The sequence below is a fragment of the Nanorana parkeri genome, unplaced genomic scaffold (assembly GCF_000935625.1).
Source record: "Nanorana parkeri isolate BGI_ZX_2015 unplaced genomic scaffold, ASM93562v1 scaffold1509, whole genome shotgun sequence".
NCBI classification, from domain to species: Eukaryota; Metazoa; Chordata; class Amphibia; order Anura; family Dicroglossidae; genus Nanorana; species Nanorana parkeri.
This window is the reverse complement of record NW_017307777.1, coordinates 267,881-287,663: the sequence shown is the minus strand read 5'-3', so window position 1 is coordinate 287,663 and position 19,783 is coordinate 267,881. Positions and strand designations below refer to the sequence as shown.

The 19,783-nt window shown below is 40.0% G+C and overlaps 1 protein-coding gene across 1 annotated transcript in view; it reads right to left on the bottom strand.

Moving 5' to 3' along the window:
• The window catches only part of LOC108798573 (cadherin-19-like), an 82,755-nt gene that overhangs the window by 26,392 nt on the left and 36,580 nt on the right, over positions 1-19,783 (bottom strand). The window contains exons 5-9 of the mRNA XM_018570334.1: positions 12,233-12,397; positions 10,175-10,362; positions 3,923-4,158; positions 3,689-3,822; positions 2,434-2,555 (exon numbers count right to left, since the gene is read on the bottom strand). Of these exons, the coding sequence (XP_018425836.1) occupies positions 2,434-2,555; positions 3,689-3,822; positions 3,923-4,158; positions 10,175-10,362; positions 12,233-12,397 (845 nt within the window). The remainder of the gene's footprint in view (positions 1-2,433; positions 2,556-3,688; positions 3,823-3,922; positions 4,159-10,174; positions 10,363-12,232; positions 12,398-19,783) is intronic.

Here is a 19,783-nt window from a genome sequence, read left to right as displayed (position 1 = left end):
TAAGCAAAAAATATAGTACAACATCTTCTGTAAATATTGTAGAGTAACTTAGAAACCGCAAGAGACAGTTTCTAAAAAAATAGGAGAACATGTTTGATTGCACTTTATGTACCCATCCTATGCCATCCAGAGTGGAGTACTGTTATGTCTATGGGTAAAAAACAGAAATCCCCCTAAGAACAGACAATCTGCTGGGTTTTTGTTTGACATAGTGAAATAAAGTATATGATATTTTAAAGGGTCCCTTTCATGTCACAGAGTTTTACTATACATTGGATGATGAGGGTTGCCGGGAGCCTTGTCCACCGTGCACCAAGGTCTCTATACTGTGTATTTGGACAAGTGCAGGTAGAGCTGTGATGTGTGTGCTGTGTTTTACTTTGTCTTTCATTTTTAAGGCTATGTCCCTTGTTTGTCTCCAAGACTGATGCTCTAATGGGTATTTGACAGCTCTTCTGAAGCACATTTAAGTCCAATTAAATCCTCTAGCCTGTCTGAATATACAGTAATATATTATAGGGCAGTTTTATTTTTTTGGACAGTTAAGTGCTACAGCAAAGGTTAAATCACCTAAGGTATTATTAAAATGTTAAAATGTAGTATATATATACACACAACAATAAAAGTAGCATCCCCTTATTCATGTAGAGAAAGGGACCGTTGTCTAAATTTTTATAGACTTTGTCACTGAAACATGTGTCCCTATTGGAAGATTTACCCTAAACTCTTCCGTTTACTACTGTGAAATTCTGGATTTTACCCTCTCATACCTAGGCATCGCCCTGACTAACTCCTATACAGTGGCGTCACAAGGAGAGGTGTGGGGGGTGACACCAAAATGACTGCCAGTCATTTTGGTGTCACCCCCTCTAAACAGTCGGGCACTCGGTCATGAACCGAGAGCCCGGCAGTGTCAGGGGAGACACGGTAGCATACCTTATCCCGCTGGGTGAGCATCCCCTTCTCTCTCTGCCGGCATCCATCAATAAAATGGCCACCGGCAGGTGTCAATTAGATGACCACGCATGCGTGATGACATCATTACGTATGCGCGTGGTGATGTCACGCGTATGTGCGATTACGTCACATCAAGGTTTTACCCGGTCTCCGCTCTGGGTGATACCCAGTCTCGGGACGCCCCTATACTCCCAATTTAGATACACACTCCCTTACCAACCAAATGTGAAAAACACCCTATTTCATGACTGGAAAAGATCACAGCAATAAAAAAAACCTTGCTTTCTAAATTGTTGTATTTCTTGCTTGTCCTTATAGTCTGAATTCCTTCCCGTGTACTTCAGCTCGAGAAAACAAAATCCCCCATTTTATATGGGTCTCTAAGAAACCTAAAGTTAGCCAGCAGACTCTCTACAAACAAAAACACCAATGGGTTCGGGAAGCTTTTCAACTTTCTAGCTATTACCATGAAGCCCATAGCTTCTAATTATCCCTACTTCATGTCTTTTCAAATGTCCCATTTTGGGCTAGTTTCGAAATGATCTAACCCCACCAATTTAAATGATCAATGTATTGTGGCTCCCTCTATCCCTGAGAAAATATTCATCTAATTCAGTTTATTCCCACTCTCTAAAGGTTTTGGACAATATCAAATATTCCAAGATACTGATGTCTCCCCGCTTGTCCCTCACTTCATTCCTGATCTGACTGAGGCCTTATCTGTTGATAAGAAACAGGCCTATTTGTCTGGTATGCCCTACAGAGACCTGAGCTGCAGTGATGGGTAATGACCAGCAGCATGAACATACACACACAAACACACACATAAACACACACACACACACCTAACTATGTATGTAAACAAATATAAACAATATAAAAAAGTCCAGTCTATCATCACCCTTGAACGACTTCATTTATTAATTTCAACTCATGGCTTTATTTTAAAATATTGTTTTCTCTTCTTTCTAACATAAAAATAATAACTTTTCAGGAATGGTTCAATGGTCCTAAAGTATTTGTTTATGAGAAAAACGCTAATATAGATAGATACAGAATAAATAAAATATTACAGAAAAAAGTTGTGCAAAATGGAAATTCTTAATAATAATCTTATTGACAAATGTATGTGGTTTACAATATGGAATCAATATTTTATTAATTATTCTATGTTTTAATTGCATCACGGTGACAGTGGTTTGTATATCACTGAAATCTGCCATAGGATTTTCTGATAGCATACCAGCAATAATGACCTAATAATATTTAATTATGAAAATCTAGACTGATTAGCATCACCAAAGTCTTAGAAAACCCAAAATACAGCAGAAAGAGAAATAAAGTATGAGCTGAACTGCATTTTTTCTTCAATATTTTAGGCATCTACATTTTATTGTTATTAATGATATACATGTAATTTCTACTCCAAAGTTTGCATATTATATAAAACATGTGAAGAAAGGTTGCATGCCTCACCTCTCCTGCTTTTGTTTTCTCACAAACATATATATCATACTCATTTTGAAGTTCTGGAAAATGATCATTTACATCAATAACTTGGATATACACTTCTACCACTGATACATGGGCAAGATGCTCTGCAAAGCAAATACAAAGGATAGCATTTTTTTCAATTGAAAAAGGAATTAATTGAGAATAATTTAAAGCAACTCGTATGCTTACATAAAAGTGTAATCCAGGAATAATGTATATAATTACCTTTCCCACTGCCCACACAGCTGAATGCAGCTTGGGTAGTGGGAGAAGGAATCTTCCCCTGAAGTTCTCTTTAGAAACCAACATTTCTGGGAGTATTGATTTCATGGTCCTCCACTGTGCTCAGTAGTTTCTCCCACCAAGTTCTACATCATTATGGAGTTTTGTAGGTATGCAAGAATCAGCAGGAGGAACCACTGATTGCAGTGGGAAATTAAATACTGACATTCTCTGTGGTGTTGGCTCCTTAAATTACTGCTGGAGTTGCGGCGGAGAGAGGAGCCACCAGTGGAGATCCATCTACTACCCTACAAGACCAGCACAGGTACAATGTTCATGCACCAGCTACTGAGTGATGACAGGAAGTGAAAGAAGAAGCATTTATGGATAGAAAACAGGCACAAGAGGATGAGAAGGTGTATGGGGCATATAGACATATGTTTAACCCATTTAGTGCCAGTGGACAAGAGTGAGAGAAAGGTACCTCTTTGGAAAGTTGGTGAGGTTCATCTGTAAAAGGGTGAACAACACTGATTGGTAACTGTGGCTAAGTGTTTTTGAGCACAGTGGGAGCGTGGAAACACTATCGGTGAAGTTACATGGAGGTGTTTGTTACACATGTGTTTAAGATGTCCGTACACTTTATTGAGTGGAATGCACAGTTGACTTTGCATATTAATTGAAGAGTTTTTCACTAATTAAATTGTGTATTTAATCACTATTATATGGATGATTTTAAGTGCATGTATGCACTATTACACTCACCTAATATAACACATGTAGAGTGTATTAGGCACAGTGCATTGTATATATACTTGGCTTCTTAAATCGGCTTTGGGAGACACCTCTTCTTTATCAGTAGGAACCACCCTGAAAGGCATTCAGTGGCTTTCTTTTTTGCAGTTATGTCTTTTGTTTAAGAGTTCTTTTAACCAAAAAATTTTATATATCAACAACAATGTGATGGTGGGGAAAAAATAATAAAGTATTAAATATTCCGCAAAATATCACTCACGTGCCTCAGTTGCTGCTATGGTAATATTATGCCAAGGATCAGTTTCCCTATCCAGAGGTTTACTTGTGATGATGGATCCATTGTTAGAAAAGATTTCAAAGGATGATGAATAGCTATTTTGAAGAATTTCGTATCTATTAACATAAAGCAGTTAGTTAACAATGGACATACATTCATGACTGTATGTATTAATTTTCTTCCCCCAGTCACTTATGCATTAGAAAAGTATTTTACCTAATTATTCTGTTGGCAATATCAGGGTCTTTTGCAGTTACTGTACCCACATGTGAACCAACTGTAGCATTTTCAAGGATTTCCATATAGTATTCTTTCCTGAGAAACACGGGAGGTTCATCGACATCTACAACATAAACCCTTATGGTGGCTGTATCATTTAATTCAGATTTGTATTTATTTTCTGCCCTTACTTGAATGTGATATCTTCTGATTGTCCTTTCAAAGTCGACAAGCTAAATAAAAAAAAATACAGAAAAGCATATTAATTGCAGTTCCTCTCAATACTTTTAGATTGTAAGCTCTCACAGGCAAGACCCTCCTAACTGTATTGTAATGGTAATGTCTTCTTTGTATTGTAAACTAATGCACAAAATGTTGGGGCTATATAAATCATTATAGCAAAATACTTTCTTGTATTAAAAGAGGTATAGACTCCAGAGATAGCGACATTATCCTACCCCTGTGCAAAGCATTAGTAAGACCTCATCTGGAATATGCAGTTCAGTTTTAGGCGCCAATTCACAAAAAGGATGTTGTGGAACTGAAGAAAGTGCAGCGAAGGGTGACTAAACTCATAAGAGGCATGGAGGAGCTCAGCTATGAGAAAAAGATTAGCTAACCTGAATGTGTTCTCTCTGGAGAAGAGGTGATTAAGGGGAGTCATAATCACCATGTATAAATACAAAAATGGTCCATATAGTGAGCTTGGTGCCAAATTATTCACTTTAAGGTCACTGCAAAGGACAAGGGGGCACTCTTTGCGTCTGGAGGAAAACAAATGTAACCTTTGCATACGGAAAGGATTCTTCACAGTTAGAGCTGTGAAAATGTGGAATAGACTCCCCCAGGAGCTAGTTCTAGCTAGCTCAGTTAATAGTTTTAAAATACATCTGGATGTATTCTTAAATGCACAGAATATTACTGGATATTGAGTTCTTATAGGTATATTAAGCATCAGAGATAGTTGATCCAGGGAATATACAATTGCCTTATGGGATCAGGAAGGAATTGTTTTCTCCTGTTGGAGCAAATTGAACCATGCTTTATAGCCATGATTTTTTTGCCTTCCTCTGAATCAACAGGGGGTATGGGTGGATCAACAAGGGGTAGCTGTGGGCAAAGCGTTGTGTTTAGGTTTTTCTTCTCTTTTTGTGTTTTTTTTCTCCATATCTCTATAGGTTAAACTTGATGGACTTTTTTTTTTCAACCTGACAAACTATGTAACTATGTAAGTATAAAAGTAGAACCACTATTTAGAGATTTTCATAGAAAAATCCATAGTAATCAACTTTCATGCACTTGCATGCAGTAACCAGCTTTGTCTGTGCACTTTTTACGTTGTGCAGAGCAGTTCTCAGGAGCATTTACATCTCCTGCACCCCAGACTACGATCTCCTCTCTTGTCCTGTTCATCTTGGAAGGAGTGAAGCAGGAGGGATGATGGAACATCTGCTTAGAGCCTCTCTATGCTCTATACAGCAAATAATTGTTGCATGAAGTCAATTACTGTGGATTGCTGGACTATTTTGACATAAAAAGGGCATGGTAAATTACTGTTATATTGTATTCAAATTTGCCTTTAGTTTGCTCTGCTTTTCCTGCACACAGGTGCACTTTAAGATAACTAAGTGACCAGCTCTTGGAACAGCAGCTCAAGACACTATCTGCATGGTTTCCTCCCACATTCCAAAAACATACTCATAGGTTAATTGGCTTCCTACAAAATAAGCTCTAGTGTGAGCTTGACTTGTGTTGGTGACATTAGATTGGGAGCTCCCTCAGGGGCAGATAACTGGTGTGAATGGTTCCATGAACTCAGAAATCAGTGCGAAAAATTTTAGAAATACAGATGACCATTTACAGGTGAAACTCGAATAATTAGAATATCGTGCAAAGTTCATTTATTTCACTAATGCAACTTAAAAGGTGAAACTAATATATGAGATAGACTCATTACATGCAAAGCAAGATAATTCAAGCCGTGATTTGTCATAATTGTGATGATTATGGCTTACAGCTCATGAAAACCACAAGAACCCCAAATCCACAACCTCGAAAAAGTAGATTATTACATGCAATCAATAAAGCAAGGATTGTACATAGAACAATATCGGACCTCTGAAAAGTACAAGCATGCATATGTACTCAGTACTTGGTTTGGGCCCATTTTGCAGCACTTACTGCAATTACTTTTGCACGATATTCTAATTATTCGAGTTTCACCTGTATTAATACCTGTATCCTTACAGACTTTCAGCTGAGAAAGCTTTTTGTCCCTATTATTTGTTAAAATTTAGATTCCATTTGACTAAATAGACTAAGCTGCCCTTCATGAAAAAATTGCACAAAGTTTCTATTTTTTTTAAATAATGTAATCTTTCTTAAGTTCAAACATTTAAAAAAAAATTCTGCAACACTAATATACTTAAAAAAATGAAACACTTACATACTGTACTTTGACATATTTGGGTTAATTTAATGGGAATGCTTCAGAAGGCTGATTAGATAATTCAATAAATGGGCTAATTAGATTTTAATGCAATATATCTTAATTGACATAAAAAAGACTGTTTAAGTCAAGTATAGCTGACTTTCAGAGCAATTGTTTCATTTTCATTTAATGTCTTTTACTTTTCAATGCACTATATATAGTCTACACAGCATGCATCACTTTTATGAAGACAAATACTGGATATTTTGCATAAATAAGTCTGTGACTAGTGATGAGAAAATCCAATTTGCCAATGTTAGATTTTACAGATTGGCCATGTGCGTTGTGAACATTTTCATCTTTTGATCTGCTTTTCATGTGACAGTTGGTAAAATGGCAACCTCTAGTTATTATCTAAAAAACAATAAAGATAAAAAAATACGTAGTGATCCCTTGCTAAAAGTTTTCACCTTGCACTGTAATGCAATAGGCATGGAGGTATCAGTCTCTGGGATTGAGAGTTTATGAGAAATTAATCAGCACCAAGCTAATTTTTACCACTCCTAGAGCCCAGCAATTATATCCTTCAGTGTGTTACATTTATATTTTACTATACAATCAGAGAGCAGATTGATAGGGTGTTGAGCCTTGACATAGAAACAAAGATCTTTTGCCATGTAAAAACAATAGCATTTAATTATATTCAAGAGCTGACCAGGTGCACAGAGGTTCCACATCTGAGCATTATTAAGCAGCATGAAATATGCAATCGGTATTATCCAATTTATTATACAGTTATGGATCAATAATTCTGTAAAATGTTTCAGGCAAAAAACAACCTTCCAGAGATGCTTAAAGTGACATTAAACCCTCAGATTTTTTAACATAAAACAATACTGTAATGTGTGCCTTACTGTAATCCATGGTAGTTTCCCTTCTCTTTGCTGCTCTTCCGTTTAAATCCTCATGTCTTTTCGTGCTTGGGGAGAACTTCCCTTTGCAGCTGAGTGCCTCTTCCTGTAGTGCTGGCTCAGGTTGCAAGCCTACACACAGACACCATGGGGGTGATTTACCAACCTAAACACATGCACGCACCAGGTGCGTGTGATTTTCACCCAGCAAAACGTATTTATCAACCAAAAAGTCTCTAAAAGCATATTTCCACTAATGCCATATATGGAAAAATCATGCACATGATGCATATATAATGCTGCTTCACAGTTTAGACAAAATTGGTTAGCTCATGCATTTACATTCCTGCATTCATCAACGCAAGCAACACAACATAGAGCTAATTTAAACAACATCACCTTGTAATTCATGCAGGGCTTTGCACAACACACCTGCTGGGTGTGTACACACTACAAAGGTGTTCAGATTCCACCCATAGATCATGCTGGGAGGGAACACACTACAGAGGTGTATACATGTTCGTGGTGTGTTTATAAGGTTAGTAAATCAACCCCCATGTATCCATTCCAGAGACAAGGCAGTCTGCTGCAAAACAGAAGTTCTGCCCAGCATGAGAACAGATACAGATTTAAAAGGAAGAGCAGCAAAGAGAAGGGAAACAACCATGGATTACAGTAAGGCACACATTACAGTATTGTTTTATGTTAAAAAATCTGAGGGTTTAATGTCACTTTAACCGAATAAACCAACAACTTATATATACATAACATCCACAATAACTGAAAACATAGCTGAAACTGAGGAGGGCTATAGGTTGCCCAAAATGTCTTGTTCTTTTATAGATCAGAGTGTGCATAATTAAGGTTATTATCCCAACATGCAGATTTATGCTCCTGGATGTTTGTATGGCATGCTGAACCTTGACCCCTTCTTTTTCTTGATTTAGGAGACTAAAAAATAGATAGCCATTCACTGAGGGGTTTTAGTTTAGCATACTTTAGTGCTTCCAAGTGACAGGCTACTTCCTGTAAAAGGATAGGTATGCAGGTTTTAACCGTTTAACCGTAACTGCCAAGGACGTACGATATACGGAGGTACAAAAGTGCTTCTGGCTGGCCAGCTCAGTATGCCCTACGGACCTGGCATTTACAGTTCTACTATATACAGTTCTACTCATGGTCGCTTTAGCGACCATGAGCTTATAGTAGAATTGTTCCCCGGACTGTCCCCTTCAAATTAATAGCTGTCATTTCTATTCTGCTCGGTACCTCTGTGGTACCGAGCAGAATAGAAAAAGTAGAAAAAAGGAGAAAATGATTGGGCGGAGTTAGCAGTGACATCTAGCTCCGTCCAACTGTTTTCTACTCTGAACTGTCATTACACACTGAGAACCCGGCGGAGCCGCCTGTTATCATGGCAGCATTGCCGGGTTCTAAGTGTGTAATGACAGTTCCACGTCCCCTGGTGAATAGGTAACCAGGAGATTCTGAACTGTCATTACACACTGAGAACCCGGCGGAGCCGCCGTGATATCATGGCAGCATCACCGGGTTCTCAGTGTGTAATGGCAGTCCAGCGTCCCCTGGTTACTAGATAACCAGGAGATGCTGAACTGTCATTACACACTGAGCACCTGGCGGAGCCGCCGTGATATCACAGCGGCTCCGCCAGGTTCTCAGTGTAATGACACATCAGCGTCTGTGGTTAGCTGCTAACCAGGGGACACTGATTTTTCTCTGAATGCAAGTGGCCAGAGCCAACCGTGAGATAACGGCTGGCTCCGCCAAGCTGTCAGTAGCACGTTGTCGGACGGCCGTTCCAGCTTCGGCTTTCACCTTGGCTCAGTCGAGCCGAAGCATATGCCTTCGGCTCGACTGAGCAGCTTGGCCAACTTCGGGAGCTGTACGGGCTCAACTGAATAGCCCGTACAGCAGCCCTTCGGTTTTACATCACAGCCTGTTCATTCATTAATTTCTGATTGGGGAGTAGCACTCACTATGGAGGCTTCTTCCCATTCATGAACTGCTTGATAGTAAATATTTTACTATCAGCAGTTTCTGAATGAATGGGAAGCCTCTGTACTGAGTGCTTCCCATTCATTGAGTGCTGAGGCTGCAGAAAAAGAAATTGAGGATTTGGTGTCCTCAATTTCTTTTTGTATTTCAAAAGGGAAATGTCAGGGATCTGTTTAGACCCCAGAGATTTCACCGTAGCCCCCCCCTCCCCCACAGTAAAAAAATAAATACAAAATTATTTTTAAAAAAAAATAAAAAATAATAAAAATTAAAAAATAATTACAAAAATGTAAAACAAAATAAAATTATTTTTAAAAATTAAAAATGTGTAAAAAAAACTAATAAAAAAAGAAGAACCCCTTTGGGCCTACAAATTTAGTATCACCATCTTTTTATTCTACCGGGCCTGCGCTTTCAGAAAATATATGGTTTGGGGGGGGGTATTTTACAAACTTTAGCAACGTAGCAGTTGAAAATCAAATCAATAGGAAAAAAATGCAAAAATGGCTTGGCCAGCTGATTTGAAAAATGTTCCGGAGGGCTTGGCAGCGAAAGGGTTAAACATCAGCCCAGTACTGTATTTACAAAAGATGGTATCAGCATAGCATTGGGTTCACAGGAAACCTGGTAAAAACAATAGCTAAGTGTATGCTAAAAAGCACTTTTTTATTGCAGAAACAAATGGTGGATCTGAGCATGTTAAGTTGGTTTTGTGAAGTGCATTCATGGCAATTTTTTTAATCAAATTTAATTTAATAAATACATTTACATTAAATAACCCAGTTTTTCTTCCTAATATACTAATACCCTAGAAAGTCTTTTATCTTGAAAGTTCTTTATGTGAAAATAACAACCAACATTAATATCAATTTGATTTAAAGAAACACTTACCTTGTTTAATGTTATGATGCCCTCTTGTGTTATGTTATCAGTGGTTATATTAAACATGCTAAAATGACCCTTTTCTTCAATAGAGTATGTGATTTCTGCATTCTTTCCAAGATCAATGTCATCAGCCAAAACCACTCCAACAATTTCCCCTACTGAGGCTGATTCTATGATAGACATGTCATATATTTCTGCAAAAATAAATGTTTTGGGGGTATAAAAAAATAGATATAAAATATGTGAAATGGTATCATATATTATGTCATATTAGAAAATAATGCTACATGCTTATATAAAAATATTTTTTGCAACATTCACTGTTTGGCCATATATTGTCTCATTTTATGGTTACTCTGTGTTGGACCATAAATGTTATTTCACAATGAGATGAAATTCTCTATTAACATGAGTCTAAGGGGGTAAGTTAAAAAAAGTTGGCATTTTACTCCCAAAAAAATATATTCAAGCAATAAAAAAAATGTCCTAAATTGTACACTTCAATGCAGTAACATAATAGGGGTCCTTTCTCATAGCTCCCAGTTTTACCAACAGTGGGACGGTCACCCTGCAGCTATTTGCGGTCGGAAAAATCATGATAGCCTCCATATCTGAAAACAAGCTTAAGTGCCCACGCATGTGCGTGTGCATGGTCCTGCATACAGAATTTTGTATGGTGATACCTTGCTGTCTGCAAATGACTAACTTTGCCTATTTTTACTCCATCTCTGCCGCTGACTGCTTGTTGCTAACCTCAGCTTGTTTCTTGAACTTATCTCACTGATGAACTATATGTCATCACTTCGATCTCTTGGGGATCTTTGCTAAAAGTTACTGTGATGTCAACATCATCCACTGGCACTGGGACCATCCATAGTCCTGTCACCATATAACGTTTTGCTTGTGTAATATCTTCATGCTATATTCTGATATATGGGAATATATTTAAACCATTAATTGTGTGTCTCTGTATATTACAACTCCCAGCGTCTCAATTCTGTTACTATGACTCTTACTACTAAAAAGGCCTGGCCATTTTATTTCTATATTGCATCTCACAAAGGTTGTTAACAGCAACATTTTTTAGATCCTCCAATCTGGTTGCACTCCATGTACATTTGTCAGGTGTGATGACCAATTGGGGTGCCTTATATTAGCCACTGTACAGAAATGGAAAGATATAGAAGGCATTGTTACCAAGTCATGTGCTCTCTTTTTCTTGGGACACAAAATATTCAGTATGAACAGACATAAAGATGAGAGGTACAATGACACCTATCTTGTACTATGCACTGTCTCATAAATATTGTTCTGTGTGTTTTTTGTAAATATAAAGTAACCCTAACAATAAATGTATTTGCCTACTGAACTAATTGTTTTGTACAAAAATTCTCAGATCTAGGTGTGTTTATGTGAATAGGGACTGTTGAAAAAGTGAATATGTAATTATATTCCAATCACTACACTTCCCTTCCTCCTATTCAGGGGTGTTTGGAATGGGACAGTAAGAGAGCCCACCCTCATCATCTCAGGCCCCCTATTCAGTTATGTAACATCTACATTTAAAGAACTAAATTAATTTCCACTCTGAAATAAATGTGTTACTTGCTTAGCACCCTGTTGTAAAGGTAAAATATATTATTACAGCTCCTGCTACCAAAAAAAAGAAGAGAGCTGTGTGGAAATGCACTTGTTCTTGGGATGCAGTAGGCATGGAATGCAGTATAACCCAGATGCTCTAGGTGCCTTCACTTTACATATGCAGAAGCTTTCCACCCTTACTCTGTTGACAGAATGTCTTTAGTTATAATTTGTTCCATATTTGAAAACTGAAAGGTAGGGGGAAAGAATGCATGAGACAGTTAAAAGCACTTCAGACATGTGGATGACTTAATGTGACTTCAGATGTGTACATGACTTTATGTGAACAACACCTCCGCTTTATTTCTTTTAAATTTTAAATGGGGCTCAGACAGGACTTATTTAAGGTTTCATACTTCATTAGGTCTAAATCCAAATGCCCAAGTATGACGAATAATACCTACACCTGCATAATTTACTTACTTTGTTGAAATTTTGGTGCATTGTCATTAATATCAGACACCTGAATTGTTACAGTTGCTGTGGCTGAAAGTGCCCCTGCATTACCAATCATATCTTTAACTTGTACGATAACATGGTAGTGATCCTTGGTTTCTCGATCAATTTGTGAAGCAACACGAATAATTCCTAGAAAAAAAACACAAATCAAACAGAAATCTCTCGTTTCAAGTGCACCATCATTCAGCATTTGAAAAATAATCTGAAGTGTCTGCTCAAAATGTTAATGATAAAAATATTGTTTACATCTCTACAATACAATCACATTACCTGATTTTACCCTTTAAAAATGCTGCAAATTCAGAAAACTACCCGTTGAATTGCCATACTCTTTACAAATGCTGAAAATTCAGAAAACTACCTGTTGAACTGCCAAAAATCTACTGTGTTCCTAAATCATGATTTTACAATCGGGGCCGACACTACCGTAAGGCTGCAGAGGCAGTTGCCTTAGGGCACTGGGGGGGGCAGAAAAAGCCTTGCACCAACCCTGATAACAGGCAGTAGTTTGTGCCCAAGTGCCGCCTATCAGTCTGTATTTTCAATCAGGGCTTTAGTTGAATGATGGTGCCTAGCTGCGCTCTAGTCTATGGCTCATTCTTTGCATATGCTCCCCACCCCTAGCTCAGCTAGGCTGCGGAAGTAGCAGGGCAAACATGGCAGTGCCTTGCTCAAGCTGGTGATGGGCCTGGGGAGTGATAAGGAAAAGCTCTGTCCTGCCCCCCATAGGGGTGGGCCAACCCTTGGATCTATAAGCAGAATGCAAAGGCCAGGAAGGCTGCACGTTAAGTGGCTGCCATACCTGATCGGCCGGAGGCCTGAGCTGTTGTGTGGGACAATAACCCTGCGCATCATGGCTCTTGGGATGACAGATAAAATATATAACAGTGTGGCAAAAAATTATTTGATCCCCTGCAGATTTTTTAAGTTTGCCCACAAGAAATGAGAGGTCTATAATTTTTTATCATAGGTGTATTTTAAATGATAGAGACAGACTATCGACCAAAAATCCAGAAAAAGTACATGATACAAATGTTATAAATTGATTTGCAGTTCAGTGAGTAAAATAAGTATCTGATCCCCTACCAACCAACAATAATTCTTGTTCCCACAGACTGGCTATGTGGTACACAGATTAGTCCTGTCAATTTAAGAAGGTGCTCCTAACGACAACTCATTATGTATATGTTGCTTGGAAAACTGCAGTTTCAGCTCCCTCCATAAATTTTCTATAGGATTAAGCTATGGAGACTGGCTAGGCCACTCCATGACCCTAATGTGCTTCTTTTTGAGCCACTGCTTTGTTGCCTTTGCGGTCTGTGTTGGGTCATTGTCATGCTGAAAGACTCATCCACGACCCATCTTCAGTGTTCTGGCTGAGGGAAGGAGGTTCTCATCCAATATTTTACAATACATGGCCCTGTCCATTGGCCCCTCAATGCAGAAAAGTCAGCCTGTACCTTTAGCAGAGAAACAGCCCCAAAGCACAATGTTTCCACCTCTGTGCTTGGCTGTAGGGATGGTGTTCTTAGGGTTATAGTCAGCATTTTCCTTCCTCCAAACACAGCGAGTTGAGTTAATGCAAAAGAGCTCACTTTTGGTCTCATCTGACCACAGCACTAGCTCCAAATCCTTCTCTGAATCATTTAGATGTCCATTGGCAACCTTTAGATGGGCCTGTACATGTGTCTTCTTGAGGGGTGGAACCTTGTGGGCGCTTCAAGATCTCAACCCATGGTGTTGTATTGTGTTACCAATGGTTTGTTTGGTAACTGTTGTCCCAACTGCCTTGAGATCACCAGCTCCTCCCGTGTAGTTCTGGGCTGATCCCTCACTTTTCTCATGATCATCCTTACCCCATGAGGCAAAATCTTGCATGGAGCTGCAGACCGAGGGTGATTGATGGTTATTTTGTATTCCTTCATTTGCGAATAATCGCTCCAACAGTTGTTTCCTTCTCACCAAGTTTTGTGCTGATAGTCTTGTAGCCCATTCTAGCCTTGTGCAGGTCTACAATCTTGTCTGTACCATGCTTTGACAGCTCTTTGGTCATGCCCATGGTGGTGAGGTTTGAACAGAAGAAAGAGATTCTGTGGATAGGTGTCTTTTATATACATAACGAGTTGTCGTTGCGGTAGCAATGCAGAATAATATGAAGCTGCATACTCTGTGTTGCTCCAGGTTAATGGCCTGATGTCTCCAGGGTCTCAGGAGGGCTGTGTGGGGTTTCAAGGGGGGGCTGTGCAGGCTCTCAGGAGGCTATTCAGGCTCTAAGGTGGCCAGTGCAGGCTTTCAGGGGGGCCAGTGTGGGCTCTCTGGTGTTCAGTGCAGGCTTTCAGGGGGGCCAGTGCAGGCTCTTGGTGGTCAGTTCAGGCTCCCAGTGGTCAGTGCGGGTTCCAGGTGGTCAGTGTGGGCTCTGGGTGATCAGTGCGGGCTCTTGGTGGTCGGTGCAGGCTCTGGGTGGTCAGTGTGGGCTCTGGGTGATCAGTGCAGGCTTTGGGTGGTCAGTGTGGGCTCTGGGTGATCAGTGCGGGCTTTGGGTGGTCAGTGTGGGCTCTGGGTGGTCAGTGCAGGCTCTGGGTGGTCAGTGCAGGCTCTGGGTGGTCAGTGCAGGCTCTGGGTAGTCAGTGCAGGCTTTGAGCAGTCAGTGAGGGCTCTGGGTGGTCAGTGCAGACTTTGAGTGGTCAGTGTGGGCTCTGGGTGGTCAGTGCAGGCTCTGGGTGGTCATTGCCAGCTCTGGGAAGTCAGTATGGGCTCTGAGGTCAGTGCAGGCTCTTGGTGGTCAGTGCCAACTTTGGGTGGTCAGTGTGGGCTTTGGGTGGTCAGTGCAGTGGTCAGTGTGGGCTTTGGGTGGTCAGTGCGGGCTTTGGGTGGTCAGTGCGGGCTTTGGGTGGTCAGTGCAGTGGTCAGTGCGGGCTTTGGGTGGCCAGTGCAGGCTTTGGGTGGTCAGCATGGGCTTTGGGTGGTCAGTGTATGTTTAGGGTATTCAGTGCGGGCTCTGGGTGGTCAGTGCGGGTTCTGGGTGGTCAGTGCAGGCTTTGGGTGGTCAGTGCGGGCTCTGGGTGGTCAGTGCAGGCTCTGGGTGGTCATTATTGGCGCCGGGTGGTTAGTAGGGGCTCTGGGTAGTCAGTGCATGCTCACCAGGTATGCAAGGAGTGACGGGGTGCGGCTCCCTATTCAGACGGTGACCAGCCAAAATCAGGCATCAACGGCACTCTATTTAGGCATATTAGAGGGCCGCTCGCTGGGGCCTCTTTGGGCCCTAGTGAGGAGTGAGTGGCCCTCTAATATGCCTGAATAGAGGGCCGCTGATGCCTGATTGTGGCCGGTCACCGACCAAGGTACCAGGGAGATCCGGGTCGGCCAGGCATATTTGCAGGGAGGGCCTAGACCGGCAGCTCCACCCGCCCCTACGTTAATCCAGGCCTTCTGTGTATGTGTAAGAACCTAGCTACTGGATTTAAAAACGAATCCCCGAGTGTTCACTCAGTTTTACAGACTACTAATGATGTGTACATGCTGACATGCATTCAAAATAGACTCTTCCATTATTTGTGCCTATTACCCTTTAAGTATTTTGCTGTGCATATAAACAAAAAATTGTTGAAAAGTAAATAAAAACACAGACACCATAAAAAAGTTATTTATTAAAAAAGTAAAAGCACAGACATCTTAGAAAAAGTTCTTTATTAAAAAAGTAGAATCAACAATGTCACCCAATGTAAATACAATGTCAATAATGTTGTCAAGCAATGTAGATTCATTGTTTATGATAATAAGTGACGCCCGCACACCTGCTGACATGACGACCCATGCAAAGATGATCTTCTCCTGCTGCTATTCCCTTCACAAATGACAGCTTGATGGCCGGCTGCTGAAAATCAGCAAACTAGCTGGGCATCCCGGATAACATAATTGGCCAAATATCAATGTCCACATTTGGTCAATGTTGTCACTCGAGAAACCAAACTGGTTTGTTGACATTCAGCAGCTGGCTGGAGAGCAGTCATTTGAGACAGGAGTAGATCGTCAAATAGTGGGTCACCATAGCAGCAGGTCATCGAGACATCCCCATCATGATTGACAGTGGATCTACATTGCTGGATTTTTGGTAGAATTCACACGGGGGACATTGTTATTTTTTTCTTTTTTTAACAGAAAGTTTTCTACAGTGTCTGAATAAATTACTTTTTTTAATGGTGTCTGTGTTTTTATTTTGACTGTTTAACATTTTGAGTAACAAGGGGTGTTATGTGCTTCATACTCTTTCATGTAGGTAGTGGGCTACAATATCTGGGATCCCCTTATTTTAAAGTGGGCTTCCAGATTCTGATAAATTTCCCTGCAGACCCCCACATTCACTGGTCCAGGGATGTGGGGTTTAAGCCCTTGTTCCCATCAGCATAGGCAAGGTACTTTGCAGGGAGGAAGGCTTGCATCCCCCATTGCATGGTACTCTGCAATGTTAAGAGCCTGTAGTCTGGTATGGTTTAGGAGGGGGGGAAATGTTCGCTGCCCCTTTCCGGGCCTGCAAGGCTGCATGTGTGAATAAGAGTCTGGTATGGATTTTAAAGGAGGAACCCATGAAATTTTTTCTTAACGGGACAGTACCCATTGTTTAGAAATGTGTGGGGTCCCCCTAAAAATCCATGCCAGACTCTCATCCAGGCATGCAGCCAGGAAAAGGGGGGTAGTGAACATGCACCACCCCTTCTGAACCATGCCAGGCCACATGTCCTCAAAATTGGAAGGGTACCTTGCCATGGGGTGTAAAGCCATCCACCCGTCAAGGCACCTTATTCCTATTTTGATGCAGACAGGGGCCTCATCAACACATCCCTGTCCTGGTGGATGGGGGTCTGTGAGGGGGACTTTTCAGGATCTGGAAGCCCCTGTTGGAAAAAGGGATCCCCCCAGATATCCAGCTTGCCCCCTATATGAATGAGTAAGTGGTACATAGTAGCTCAGCTACTCATTTCCAAAAATTTAAACAATGCTCCTGAAATAAAGCAAAATGATGAAATGACACAATGACCTGCTGCAATAGCAATGCTCCCCAACCTCTATTCCCATCGCAAATAACAGTCACCAGCCAGGTGTCAAATGTAAACAAACCAGTTCTGGGATTCTGGATGATATCATTAACCAAATTTCAACATGGCCATATTTGGTCAATAACATCATCTGGGATGCCCACTGGCTTATTTACAATCTGAATCAAGCTGCTGAAGAAACAGTTATTTAATGTTGGTAGTAATACCACAGCAACATTAATGGCTGCTGACTGCATCAGTTGGAGGTTCCGGTGGGCGCGTAAGTGAACTGGCCACATCTGGCTTATTTTGCTCTTCCATTCACAACCCAAAACCTGATGCTCATACTTATTTTCAGAACATGGGTAACATATAAAGTTTACACATTTCTGGTTTGGTATATGGATAGATTTCATAACACATTGTATAACCTCAAGTTACTTGTAGATGTTCTGTTAACATAAGACAGACTATTTTTCTGTAGAGACAAGTAGCTCCAAAAAAGTTAAAAAAAAACATTACACTTTTATTTTGCTGAATATTTGTTGTGACAGGTATTTTTTTTTCTACTGGGGTAGATAGCTCTTTATTTTACATTCATCATCACCATTAAACTTTAAAATGACATTATAACTTTTTAGCATGTCTTATATATTGTCAGAATATTACCGGTTGTCATCTTAGCTGTTACCTTAAGTAGTGAATTTAAACAAGTTATTTCCATATTGCTATTATTTCACCTAATGCCCATCAGATAAAACATCTTGTTTGAAATGTTCCTGCAAGCTTTTAAAGCAATTTTACCTTGTATGTAAGTAAATACCTCTGCTCCTGTTGGGAACTAAAACACATTTCCAAAATATGCAAGTAGTTAGATACTCTTAAGAACAATGTAAAGGGGTCTTAACATGCCAAGGAAGAACAAAACTGTTTTATATCTAGGTTTGTTCAGTTCCGATTCTTTTAGTATTGAAATAAAGGTAGATTTGTTATAGATGTAAATTTATGTTTCTTTGTGGAGGAGTGGTATGTATTGTCATTACATCAATTGAAGGAACATTCCAGTCAAACAGCTAAAGATACAGTTAAATACATATTTGGTTACGGTATTACCTGACAAAGGAATTGTAATTCTAGTTAGCCAGTCTCTATATAACGAATGCACAGGGGTGTAACTACAGCTCATGGGACTTAATAGCAACATTTTGCTATTATAATTTTGGGGCAGTAAGAGGCAATCACCGTACTGTCATTGATCTTAACATAAAGTATTTCCAAATCAAGGACAGGTGACAGGAGCACAGCGAGCATAGTCAGCACACTAGGGGGCAGCATACTAAGGGCCAGTGCTATGGACAAAACCTATCAAGGAAGTGCAGGTCACCCATGCAGGGAATTAACTTTCAACATGAATTCTTGAGCTAACCCCTCTGTCCTCATAGCTCACCAGTCTAGTTCAGTAACTCAGATATCAGGGCCTCAGTGTAAATTATTTCACCACCACAACAAGCAAATTCTGAAAATAGGTATTGTAGTTGTCAGTAAAAAGAAAACTAAAAAAGAGTTGTAGTGGCAATTTTAATGACCATCACATTTTTATAATTTGACATAATTGTTTGTGCACAATTACCCTATAACCCTAATACCCACTTCTATAATGCATGGGATTTGTTTTGCAGAACTACAAAAACTTATCAGTGTTTTCATCTGAGGAGACACACTAAGACAGCCTATGGAAGACTGCATTAGGCAAACAGGACTAATTTAAGTGCTGGCCAGGATGTCCAGAAGCTCCAAGGGAAATTCATCTACATTGCTAAAAAAAATAAACAAACTCTCCTTACTGCACAGCCTGAAAAAGTTGTTTGTTACTTTTTTCAAGTCTCCTGCTATGCGTGAGGTCATTTTTTAATTGTAAATGTCACAGGGGCACACATAATGATTTTGTGTTATCTTCCCATGCACACAGATTGTATATATTTAAATTGCTTCAACAGCCACCCTATGTGGCCCCCTTACCCCGCCAGGCCCCATATAAGTCTCTCAGGCTGCTGTGACTATTGTTATGCCATTGCAAATGTACATTGCATAGTCAAATATGTGACGTTTATTTTTTGCTTGAGCATTTAGGCTTCCTAGCTCACCTTGATGGTTTCCATTATCACTGCTCTCTGAATCAGCATCATCATTTTTGTCTAATGAGAAAGAAGTTGACCCCAGGAAGAAATAAAGCAGACCCAGAAAACAATAATGATTAACCAGGAAGTAGCATATTGGACTCCTGGACTAGCAGAGGTCAATGTATCTAAAGAATTGATGACCAATATTACAAATTATTTTGGCAAGTAAACAGTAAACTAACAGTATATGTATTTGAACTGTCTATTATATCACAAACACTAATCTATATAAGTGCAAAGAAGTCTTTCTGTGCTAAAATTAGAATTTCAAAAGCACACATGGAAATGTTGTGCCCATTCAA